We start from the raw sequence: 12,860 nt of genomic DNA, 5'->3' as shown, positions 1-12,860 counted from the left end.
TAGTAAGACCTTCATATTTTTCAACAATTAACTAGAGTTTGAAGCAAAACAATCAGTACAATATTTCAGGGGTCTTTCGTCGAGACGACGTCATTAAACTTTGCAATGATATAGGCTTAGAATCGTAATTGGAAAAGTTGATTAATGAATACCCGTTGTAGACGTCACGGCATCCTCGAATGATTGGGGACGACAGGCTCATGGTCATTCATTTTTTAAAATTATATTTACACAAGGACTTTTAAGGACTTTATAGTTAAAAGTATAGTAGAGTAGAGGTAGAGGTCAAGTAACAGTGTTTTTATAAGATGATAAAAACAGACTTGCAAAGGGCTAAAACACATGAGCGACATGATTTTTAAGCTTTGCATAATATTTTATGGGTAACGGTAGTACCTTTGAAATTAATACTCTTTGATGCAGCTTGTCAACTGAACTTTGTTATAAAGTGACGTAGAATTTAATATTTTAAAGATGAACTAAAGAAGAGTGAGTGGCATAGTAAAATGTCTGTCCCACTTGAATTTTTGATCGTCATCATCATAGCGGTGACGTCACGAAATAATTAGTGCATCAATATTAAAGCCTTTTCCTGTGGTGTTGCCGTTTTATATACTAGCCGGTATCTGAAACGTTATTTGTGTATGACTGGAAACAAATTCTAAATTCAAATGTCGGATTATTTTTTTTGCAATTCGATTTCCATATTCAATCACTTTTTAATGTTTAGTGCATTTTTTTCATTACATTTGTATCTTATTCATTAATATGGATACTATTAAATTAAGAGTTATTATGGAATACGAGTTCCGTCGCGGTAGCAATGCCATATAAAAGGCTCACAAAAGATATGACTTGTACGAAGTGAATACTCGAACAAATAAAAAACGAACGCATGACTCGTTATTAGTTTGAAAGCTTTCGACATGGGAATTTTGAACTAAAAAATTAACTCAAGCCCGAAAACTAAAGTCAAGAACGACGTATTAAAGGCGATAGTGGAAGCTGATTAGCAGCAGCGTTGAAAACGTTAGCATCAAAAATAATACTGGTCCATTTGATCAAATTACTAAGGTAGAATCTTTATAAGTGGGTGCCGCACGAACTAAGCCATCGCCAGCGCGATGAACTTGTTATGGTATGCCATGCGTTTCATAAAACACTAATTATTAATTAACGAAGGGATCTTATACCGCATTGGCACTTACAATGAAAAATGGATTCTTTTATCTAATCATAAGCTGTCATCATGTTGGTTAGATCTTGCTTCAGCACCTACACAATGCCCCAAACGAAATCTAAACCCTAAAAAGGTCAAGGTAATTAATTGGTGGTCTAATGCCGGTATCATTCATCACAGCTTCTTACCATATGGCACTAATATTATTGCGAGTGTTTGCTAGGAGGAACTTGACACAAATGATGTAAAAAAATCAGTACTAAAGAATTCAACACATAAACACACGTTTAATGTGAAGTGTTATGTATATTTAGATTACTACAATTAATCACGTGTGTTCTAAATCTTCCACGTCGTCCTGATCCCAATAATTAGAATTTTTCATGACTGACCCCTGAGATATGAGGTCAACTCAACCTGTAATTAGTTTTATATCTGTCAGACAGTATGCATGTACCACAGAGCCTGAGCTTATAATATCATTGAAAGACTTAATCCATCTTCGACATCGGCAAACGCCGAACTAATTACCCATAGTGCATTTAAAGATGGTGTTTCCGAATCTCTTTGACTAACGAAGAGCGCTTTATGTGTCAAGAGTATAATCTTTGGGATTTAGTTAATTCCATATTACTTCCCTTAGAATATTGTTCAGCTATTACATTACTGGATGGCTATTACATTATCCTAGTAGTTTTATAAGGTAGTTTTTTATAGAAAAGCAGAATCAAATCTCAAATACATGTTTAGAGGTTTTCGCGTGTTATACTATCGGACGACATCCGTGGCCACACGAACTGGAAAATAACACCTTTTTTACCTTACTAATTAATATGGACAAACTCCGAAAAAAAATATACAAATATACAATCTATTTTAACTTTTTTTTTATTGCTTATATGGGTGGACGAGCTCACAGCCCACCTGGTGTTAAGTGGTTACTGGAGCCCATAGACATCTACAACGTAAATGCGCCACCCACCTTGAGATATAAGTTCTAAGGTCTCAAGTATAGTTACAATGGCTGCCCCACCCTTCAAACCGAAACGCATTACTGCTTCACGGCAGAAACAAGCAGATCGGTGGTACCTACCCGCGCGGACTCACAAGAGGTCCTGCCACCAGTGATTACGTAAATTATAATTTTCGCGGGTTTGATTTTTATTACACGATGTTATTCCTTCACCGTGGAAGTCAATCGTGAACATTTGTTAAGTACACATTTCATTAGAAAAATTGGTACCCGCCTGCGAGATTCGAACACCGGTGCATCGCTCAACACGAATGCACCGGACGTCTTATCCTTTAGGCCACGACGACTTAACTAAGATAATATTTCAGAATTTAGATGTACACCTTAACCATTTCATTTCGTGTATTATATGAGCAGTTCATGTCAAATAAACGCATAAATTTATTCATACATCAATCATGTATTATGAAATACGATTAAAATAAAATAAGTTTAATATGTATGTGGAATCTTTTTTTTCTTTTTCTTTTATTAATTAAGTGTACCAAAACAATACAATGTGAATGCAAACTAAGTCAATAGATAATTACAATGAAATTGTTGATCATAATATGTTTCATTTATTGACCGGTGCCATGTGGCTCCTTCGGTAAGGAGATCTTGAACTGCAATAGTACGATTAAATAAATCGTTATCATACTTATGGCCTGCGAGCAAAAATAATAATATTTAGATCTTTATCTCTCACTCTATAAAAAATATATAAACACGTACAAATATTTCACATCTTAATTTGACCTTAAGAATCAACTGATCATTTTTATAAGTAAGGGAACGTACCCATACTACGTGACCTATTTTTTTAGTTTTTTCGACCTCTCCCTCCCCTCGGTGATCACTCGTAGTATATGCCAAGACCTCCCCCCCTCTCCCCCTTTAGTTTTCACGTAGTAACTCATAGTTATGATTTTTAATTATTTCACAGGCAAAAATTGAAAAACAAAAAATTTGGTTCATACTCGTCTTTATTGCATAAGACTGCATGCACACTTAAATTACTAGTGAATTATGTAGTGTGTGTGAGTTTACAAAGCGCTAAACACTGCGCGTTATATTCGAATATAGGTCGAAAAAATACGAGATTTCTCTCACTAAAATAGACTACGTGATAAAAACCTGAGCCACCCCCCCCGCTCCTGTGACTGACCGTAGTATTTTAAAGACTCCGCTCCCCCCCCCTAAACGGGTCACGCAGTATGGGTACGTTCCCTAATAAATAAAGCAGCTCGTATGATAATTGATAATAAAACGTACTGAAGTTAGTAGTTCCCTGTTGACGTGAGCATAGCCCTTTAAACTCACGAACGCCGGATTCATTTCAATTGCTTGTATGAAGTGATCGATCTGCAAAAATGTACTAGGAATGTATCAGATTAAAGCGTTAAGGCATAGGTATAGTCCAGAAAACAAAACTCGCAGTTTGCTTCAAATTGAGTGAGCAAATCTTTTTCTATAACATAAAAACAAATTAAAGATAAATTCACTGTGGTATTTATTATCTATAGCAATTATTAAATAAATTGGAATAGAGGATTTTACATGATATGACTGTGATGATGTGTTCGACTTTCAATGAGGAGTAATAAATATATCATCCAGTATGGTCATTTAGATATACATAAGTGGCACGTTTAACACGTTGAGCGCCATGTGTATCTTTCTGGAAACACAAAGTACCACCTTTAGGGGCCGCGTGTTTCCTTTAGGAAACACGAGCAGTACTTTATTCGTAGGCCAGTGTATCCGCCAGGAAACACATTTCAATACATTTTACTATGAATTCTAATACCTCTGGCCTCCACGGTTATTTCGGTGTGAGTGGGTTTTTTGTACGACGTTTTGATCAAAAGTTATTTTTAGACATAACTTACGAATAAAGTACTGCTCGTGTTTCCTAAAGGAGACACGCGGCCCCTAAAGGTGGTACTTTGTGTTTCCAGAAAGATACACATGGCGCTCAACGTGTTAAGTCGAGCAAGGACCATTAAATGGTTACTTCTGTGTTGCAATATCTCCTTAGCACTAAGAGAGCCTTCTTTTTAATCGTTTCACTCTTGACAGGGTGGTCATTTTCGTTATGTATAACGTTTATCAAAAAGAAACCACACCTCTTTTTGGGTCGGCCTATCTACAGCCAATACGTCGATTGAAAGAAGAGTGTCTTGAACACCGGCGGCGACCTAAAATATAGAAACAAGAAAGTTACATGTATTTACTTATTTCTAATTTTTGAGACTGAGATAAAGCGAATTTTGATCCCACGCTATATTGTGAATCTACATAATTATCTCTGCAACAAAAAAATTAATTAATGCATAAGCAGTGATTCGTGTTCTTCATGCCCTTCATCAAGTTATAGTGTCCAACGTTTCCAGTAGCTATTTAACGCTACTTGAGATTCACACCATTAGATTCATCTAAGCGGATGAAATGTATTATTATAATGCAACTACATATATGCATAGCCTACTGCCGTTTTGCTTTCATGGCCTTAGTGTATTATTTTTTTATGATTGAGAGCTTACTGGTGGCCCTGAGGCCTTTCCAGTTTCACCAGGACAGGTGGGCGAGCAAAGGCTCAGCCAGGAGGGGTGGGATTTGCTAACAGATGCCCGAGCGCCTCCGAAGGAGACCTAACTACTCAAGAGCAGCTGCTTCGCGAATGAATCTACTACTGGATCAGAATCGCGACCCGCGGAGAAGATACGGCGAGAAACTCAGCGAGCTGATTCATGGGTTAGGTTGCATGTCAAACTCTTTGTCGAGTTCGACGAGTACGGTTACCAGGGTATCTAAGCCTGATCCTAGTATTAGAGCTGAAGGCGTCATTGGTCTTAGTGTATTTCAACTTGACAAGTTTTGAAAATATATATATATATATATATATATGGGTACATTTACTTCTAAATATGTCGTACATCACCTTTAAAGTAGACTTGTGCGAGCAATCCGCGAAAACGAAAAGAAGAGTTGAGCAATAAGCCGCATCCACGAACAGGCCTACTTCTTTAAAAGTAAACCCAAAACCGTGGTCCACAATTTCAGACAACGCACCGTAAACAGCTATTGTTATGTTTGCGAACCTGTTTGGAAAAAGACCTTTCAAAATAATTAAGTACCGATAGCATTTTACCAAGCAAATCAGTTCATAGTAGTGATAAAACAAAGTCGCTTTCTCTGTCCCTATATCCCTATGTATGCTTAAATCTTTCAAACTACGCAACGGATTTTGATGCGGTTTTTTTTAATAGATAGAGTGATTGAAGAAGAAGGTTTATTTATATGTATAATAACATCCATTAAATAGTGGAGAAATCAATAATAATTAGAATTTCTTTATATATATATATTTTTAGGCTGATGGTGTTCGAATTCATGGTGTGGTTGGATTTAAGAGGTTTTTAACTTATTTTGAGACTTGAGGACGTATTCTCACATTTATGTAAACTAATCACTGGATGCCTATGAGGCCATTCCAGCTAAAATTACATTAGAATAACAGTCTCCCTATTTCACGCAAAACGTTCTGGCAACGGACACAAAAATAAAAAAAATAGTAAATGTGTCAAATAAAAAAAATACATAAACAGTTCTAACAGCTTAAACATAAAAAAATAACAAATAAAACTGCTTCTACGATTTAATCTCGTGTTGTTATTGTCAAACAATGAAAACTGTAAAGCATTCGAAATATCGGAAATATGTATAATGACAGTAGTAGTAGTAGCAGTAGTAGTAGTGGTAGTATATGCTTAATGGAAATCTTACATAAAAAGACAGTAGGTAGAGTACGTGCGAGCATAAGCATTTCCCAAAGACTGCAACAGCTCGGAAAGATTTAGCCACAAATACCGATATCGAGCTATTAGTTGTGCTGAACATTCTATATCAACATCCTGAAACAATTTAAAGTGCTTAAATCTCGCTAGCGGTACTTAATCAGGTTATTTTTTATCGTTTTCTTTACCACTTCTAAGAGATCAACGGCAAATACCTATAGGCGACTCTTTTAGCCTTCTTCGCTTTTTTAAATTATGTGAGATTTTATTGATGCCTGCTGTTTTTTTTTTGTCAAAAGACCTTCAATCATTGATACTTTTTATATAACAGTACAAATATAGTCATTCCATTATCTATTTAAATAAAAATGAATTGCTGTTCGTTAGTCTCGCTAAAACTCGAGAGCGGCTGGACCGATTTGGCTAATTTTTGTCTTGAATTATTTGTGGAAGTCCAGAGAAGGTTTAAAAGGTAGATAAATATGAAAATGCTCGGAATTAAATAAAAATAACAATTTTATTTTTCCTTTGATGTGTCCTCCGTCGGACGGATTCCTTTTGTTTGTTTTAAATTTATTTTATACAATAGTTTAGGTCTTTTATTTTTCGATTGAGGCCCTACGAAGTCTGCGGGGTCAACTAGTTTATCATAAATTTAAAGAATAAAAGTCACACTTACTCGCTGAAAACATTCCGACAAGCTTTGAGAAGCAATTTTGATTGCCTTGCAGTTGATATACCAAAGAGCACAGTTCATGTTAATCATTGTTATAATGTGATAGTAAGCAGTTGTGTGTTTCAACAGAAATCCGTCCAACAGTGCGCAGAGGCTCAGTAGAAAGCACACAGCAAGAAGTAAACATCCCACGCTTATTATAACAATCAATGTCTTTAGATTGGGAAATTTAAGATTTTCACCAGTTACTCTATAGTATCTAACCTGTAAAATCAGATTGCCTCCGATCAGTAATTTAATAATTTAAATATTGAGATTTCAACTCTCATGGTGCCTTCGAAAGCCGATTTGTTAGGCTGCTTCGATTCTTTACAATCTTTGTTCCGAGAGAACTTATATCTCAAGGTGGGTGGCGCATTTACGTTGTAGATGTCTATGAGCTCCAGTAACCACTTAACACCAGATGGTCTGTGAGCTCATCCACCCAACTAAGCAATAAAAAAAAGATATACTCGTTCTATACAGTAGCAAGTGTTGTATATTATAATAGTAATCAATGGTAGCGAACTAGATGTGGTGATGAACTTTTTTTTTTCCTACCTCATTACCAGTAGCCACGAGGGGTTATTCTGGGTTTTACTGGTGGTAGGACCTCTTGTGAGTCCGCACGGGTAGGTACCACCACCCCGGCTATTTCTGCCGTGAAGCAGTAATGCGTTTCGGTTTGAAGGGTGGGGCAGCCGTTGTAACTATAATTGAGACTTTAGAACTTATATCTCAAGGTGGGTGGCGCATTTACGTTGTAGATGTCTATGGGCTCCAGTAACCACTTAACATTAGGTGGGCTGTGAGCTCGTCCACTCATCTAAGCAATAAAAAAAATAAAAAAAAATTCTATCACCTGAGGCGAAACTTATGGGATCTAACCTGTGACTGCTAGCATTTGCACTAACAAGCGCAGTGCTTCACTGAATCCACGAATAGCGGAATCGCGACCCACTGAGATCTGACAAGAAACTTAGTGGACTCTGTGGAAAAAGTTGAACATCGAACCCCTCGTCGCATCTGACGAGTTTCACGAGAGCGATGACCGGTGCTTGGAATGTTTAAAAGCACCGAAAGTGGATCGGGAGGATCCGAAATGACGTGTTTAGGGTGTCGGCGACTGTGTCAGGTCGTCTGAGTTGGGAATTTGATTACAGGCGGCCGCGATAAGAAGCTCAGAGCATTAGAAAGTAAAAGGAAATACTTTGACAAAAAGTGGAGATATAGGGACACTTCTTTTACAGAATTCATAGTGCGAATGGCGCTAGCAATATACGGGGTGGTTGACTTGCAAATGTGGAGCAACAAATAATATAAATTACATTCACCGTTAATCTTAAAGCTATGAGAGAGGATCATAATTTGGAAATTCTAAAACTGATCTTAAAGTTTATTGTTCGACAATACAATTTGATTAAGTTTGAAACTACTTAAAGCGGGAAGTTGTCGAGTTCATTTACTTTGATCAATATTTAATTTAGTTAATACTTGATATTAAGTAACTAAAACATAAGCTTTGTATTAGTTACTTACGGAAAAATTATTGACAATCTCCCTCTATTTGACTTTATTTTATTTTGTTATCATACCTGAAACTTTCCCCAGTTCGTTTTGTAAATTGCTACTTGATGAGCAACGCCCCAACCCACGAACGGTATCCAGAAATGTGGAACGAGAAATACTATAAATAGTATGGCGTAGATGTAATCATCAAAGCGCTTGATGGACTGCAATATCTGAATCCGTTCATAGCCAACTATTAGAACCACCGCCGTAGCCACAATGTAAAAACACACGGCGTAGATCGTCGCTGTTGACTTCCAGCTAAACGTGATTGTGCCTGTTTGATAATAGTAAAAGTTAAATAGGTTAGCAATATCATACTTAGGTATGACATCTATCATGTGGAAGGTGCGCCTTAATGTAGAAAAACCCAAATCGTCGTGAATACTTTCAGAGTAAAGATACCCTATGTCCTTTTTTGTACTCCTGACGACGTACTGGTGGTAGGACCTCTTGTGAGTCCGCACGGGTAGGTACCACCACCCTGCCTGTTTCTGTCGTGAAGTAGTAATGCGTTTCGGTTTGAAGGGTGGGGCAGCCGTTGTAACTATACTGAGACCTTAGAACTCACATCTCAAGGTGGGTGGTGGCATTTACGTTGTAGATGTCTATGGGTTCCGGTTACCACTTAACACCAAATGGTCTGTGAGCTCGTCCACCAATCTATGCAATAAAAAAATAAATAAAATAAAAGTACATACACATTAATATAATAACATACTGTAGGTACTAGATATATTACTTCCTATTAATTACTGCTATTATTATTTGTCTTATGCAATAACGTATCATTCAAACAGAAAGTTTTCAATCGGTAGCCCAACGATGTAATAGGTTAATAAATTTTGCCTACGTTCTTGCAAATTAAACAAAAGCACAAAACAAAATTTTGCTACTAGAACTTTTAAACACCGACCGCTCTATACATTAAGGTGTAAATTTTGATTGGTTCAATACTTTGTTTACCTGGACGAGACCTAGTGATAGGCATAACGGCAAGCGCTCGGAACAACACCAACAAAAGTTTGTGATCTCGATAAAATTGATCGTGTATCTCACAAGTATCGCCGTCTTGTGATGACAGTAGATCCCTTTGTTCTTGTTCCTTTAAAATTTAAAAATAATCTTCGTTTATTTTACAGGTTTATTTCTAAAAGTTCTTACCAATCGCTTTTAACGTTCGCCATGTTATATTAGTTCGATAAAAATATAAACGGTAAGTTCGGGTTTCTCTAAATAAAACAGAAAAAAAAAAAAAAAAGGTAGTCATGGCCTTAAGGACAAGACAGCGAGGAAAACTTAACACGGAAAAATCCTCTATACGGCAATTTAATTTTCTTCCTTTGCCTAGCCTTTTTTTAAGTAGAATATTCTTAAGGACTTATTTCCACATCGGGAAGGAAGGATAATATTAGAATGATTCTCAGGTGAAATAAAATCGCTACCAACAAATGTTTATCTCGTAGAGCTTTTAATAACTATTTTTGCACAAATCATACAAAAACAGAAATATGAGACCGTCAGCGCAAAAGTGACCTAAGCTTACCATGGTTTATGGAGCAATGAGGTTTAAGTTTTCAGGAATTTGAATTTGAGTAGGCAAAAAAAAAACGCTCAAATATAATGTTTACAAAGCCATCTGTTATCTATGGATCAAACTATGGACAGGCCGGTTTTGCATCAAAATTTATTATATTTTAAATAAAATATAATATACATAATTATAAGGATTATTATGAAAAACTGTGGGTTAGGCCACTTTTGCGCTGATGGCCTCATATAGGAATAGGTATCGCTTACATAGTCTTTCTGCGTCTTTTCCTGTATGTTTCTATTACGTTGAACATGTCGCATGTCGTAATCCAAGAACGTATTGTTGATGCCTTTTTCAAAAAGATGGTCCGGAATCATTTGTATTTCCCTCCTAGGTACAGTTACCTCTAACTAGATGAAGTGAGTACCTAATGCCCGTAACTTTGTCGTCGTGTTCTGAATATTTATTATACGTTCAAACACGAACTGACGTTATCGAGTTGAACCGTAAACATCTTGTAATTTTCATTAAATTTTAAAGTAAACGATGTTGTCGCTCATTGCATACAAAACGAGTTTGATATTACGGGTTAGAGGTATTCAATGAATTATTCGTATTGTATATTTTTTGTTAAAATCGGTTTACATAAAATATTTTTTTTTTTATAATTGCATAGACAAGTGAACGAACTCACGCCCAATCTGGTTTTAAATGGCTACTGGATATCATAGACGCTACGTGATTGTCGCTGCTCGTCTTGAGATAAGAGGTCGAGTCTCAAACGTATAGCGATACGGCTACTTATCGGAATACATTACTGCTTCACTCAGAAATATACCGGGTGGTGGTAGATACTTACGTGTGCATACCCCGGAGATGCCCCACCATCGATAAATACGCTAATTACATTTTTTGCGGTTTGGTTTTTATTACAGGATATTAATCGTTGATCGCCGAAGTCATGCGTGAATATTTCGTGAACATGAGGACTTCAGAAGGGTTCAAAGTAGTGAGTTACTAAATCACATAAACATCAACATGACTGTTCACCTTCCTTAATTTAGTTTATATCTTGGATAATAAATAAATTAAATTGAAGCAACACTTAAAAAATCTTCAATGCTGATGAACGGGGTCACGTCTCATCTGGTGTTGTAGTTACCGGAACCCCAGACATCAGTTAACAATGCGACAATCCTATCTCGAGACACGAGTTCTAAATAAATAATATCTAAATAATAGTAATAAAGTATCACAGCTGTCCCATCCTACAAACCACGCGTCCTTACGGATCCATCAAGTCCATTAACCGTTGCATCAGCCTGCTGAGTTTTTCGCCAGATCTTCTGTGCGGGTCGCAATTTCGATCTGGTAGTAGATTAATTCGCGAAGCAGTTACTCTTTAGTTGTTAGGTCTCCCTTGGAGGCGCTCGGGTAGCAGTTAGCAAATCCCACCCCTCCTGACTTGAGCTCTTGCTTGCCCACCTATCCTGGTGAAACTGGAAAGGCCTCCGGGCCACCAGTAATCCCTCAATCACTCAATCATAAATAAAAACCTTCAAACCGAAAATTAGAAATAGCCAGCAAAGCGGCACCTACTCTGATGGTATTACAATACTTTTATTTATTTATTGCCTGACCTGATCAAAGTTTACCTTTTATTGAAATTAAAGTTTTTTTTTATTGCTTAGATGGGTGGACGAGCTCACAGCCCACCTGGTGTTAAGTGGTTACTGGAGCCCATAGACATCTACAACGTAAATGCGCCACCCATCTTGAGATATAAGTTTTAAGATTTCAGTATAGTTACAACGGCTGCCCCACCCTTCAAACCGAGATGCATTACTGCTTCACGGCAGAAATAGGCAGGGTGGTGGTACTTACCCGCGCGGGTTCACAAAAGGTCCTACCACCAGTAAACAAGTTCTACTAGTGAAAAAATACACTAAAATTAAAACCAATTCAAAATCGGAAATGTTTAATTGTGAGAAGTATAATAGGTAATGCATATTCGGTTTATTATTACATTGTTCAGAATTATGGATCGGCTACATTCATTCCGTACTCTCCCCGGTGAATGGCCAGACTTATCAGTATAGGATTTTCCGAACATTTATTAATTTTTTTGTCAGGAGGAAATCACCGGACTTCCGCCCTCCACTGGGGATGGAGGGCGAAGCATGTCGGAGTTGAATCGACTAAAACCTCCTGTCGCTCAACAACCAGCATCCAAACCTCGCATGAGACAGAGCTCATGAAAAGGCAAAGGGGGGAAAGTGAACCGTTTAGTGCGGAGCACATCTCTCCCATCACCCTACCTCTCGTGACGCCGGACCGGCGGTCGTCGGCGCCACGACCACCAGCCCTCTCGGTCGGCAGGCTATCCGAAGCCCGCATAGATGGCGCCGGTTATAATAGTCTATCCTAAGGAATACCCCGCTGGGTCAGAACCATCGTAGGTTGAGGATAGCCGGCCTTCCATCACCCGGATGCGTTTGTATAAAACGCGTGCAGAGCAGCTTGCACGTCGTCTTCTTAGGCCCCTTTCGCCGGTCCCCAGGCCGACATGTGAGGGAGACCCGAAACACTTAAAGGGCCAGGATTTGGGCGAAATCCCCCTCCCTGGCCCCCGCTCGACGGCGGCGGGCCTGTGCGTCTCGCACGCGCCTCGCCGCCTCCTTCGAGCATCGCCGTCACTCGTCGTCACCGAGCATCGATGCCACAGCACTCTGCAACAAGTAGTTTCCTATTTTTGCGACGAGGACACGGCGCCACCGTTCCCATACGGGGCAGGCGACGAGCGTGTGGTCCGCCGTGTCCAAGTCGCAACCACAATGGTGGCACTCTGCCGTCGGCTCGGCTGTGATTCGGTGCAGGAACTCACCGAAGCAACCATACCCAGTGAGCACCTGCGTGAGCCGGAAAGTGAGGCGTCCTCTGTCACGATTCACCCAATTCACAAGAACCGGGCGAATCGCCTCGACGGTCCTACGACCAGCCGAAGGATCGGCCAGCCGTCTGGACCATATATTCCGAACATAGAACTTTAT

At 38.5% G+C, this 12,860-nt stretch overlaps 1 protein-coding gene across 1 annotated transcript; it reads right to left on the bottom strand.

Annotated features, from left to right (window-relative positions):
• Window positions 1–2,674: 2,674 nt before the first annotated feature.
• On the bottom strand, window positions 2,675–10,293 carry LOC114252608 (gustatory and odorant receptor 22). Its single transcript, XM_028187160.2, has 9 exons — window positions 10,077–10,293; window positions 9,243–9,381; window positions 8,303–8,553; window positions 6,672–6,932; window positions 5,982–6,109; window positions 5,137–5,296; window positions 4,322–4,393; window positions 3,468–3,557; window positions 2,675–2,860 (listed from the first exon to the last, which is right to left on the bottom strand). The coding sequence occupies exons 1-9, from the start codon at window positions 10,185–10,187 to the stop codon at window positions 2,774–2,776; spliced, it is 1,299 nt and encodes a 432-aa protein (XP_028042961.2). The 5' UTR covers window positions 10,188–10,293; the 3' UTR covers window positions 2,675–2,773.
• Between the last annotated feature and the right edge of the window lie 2,567 nt (window positions 10,294–12,860).

The sequence above is a fragment of the Bombyx mandarina genome, chromosome 08 (assembly GCF_030267445.1).
Source record: "Bombyx mandarina strain Sakado chromosome 08, ASM3026744v2".
NCBI lineage: Eukaryota > Metazoa > Arthropoda > Insecta > Lepidoptera > Bombycidae > Bombyx > Bombyx mandarina.
The sequence above is the reverse complement of the archived record's forward strand: the minus strand, read 5'-3'. Positions and strand labels throughout refer to the sequence as shown.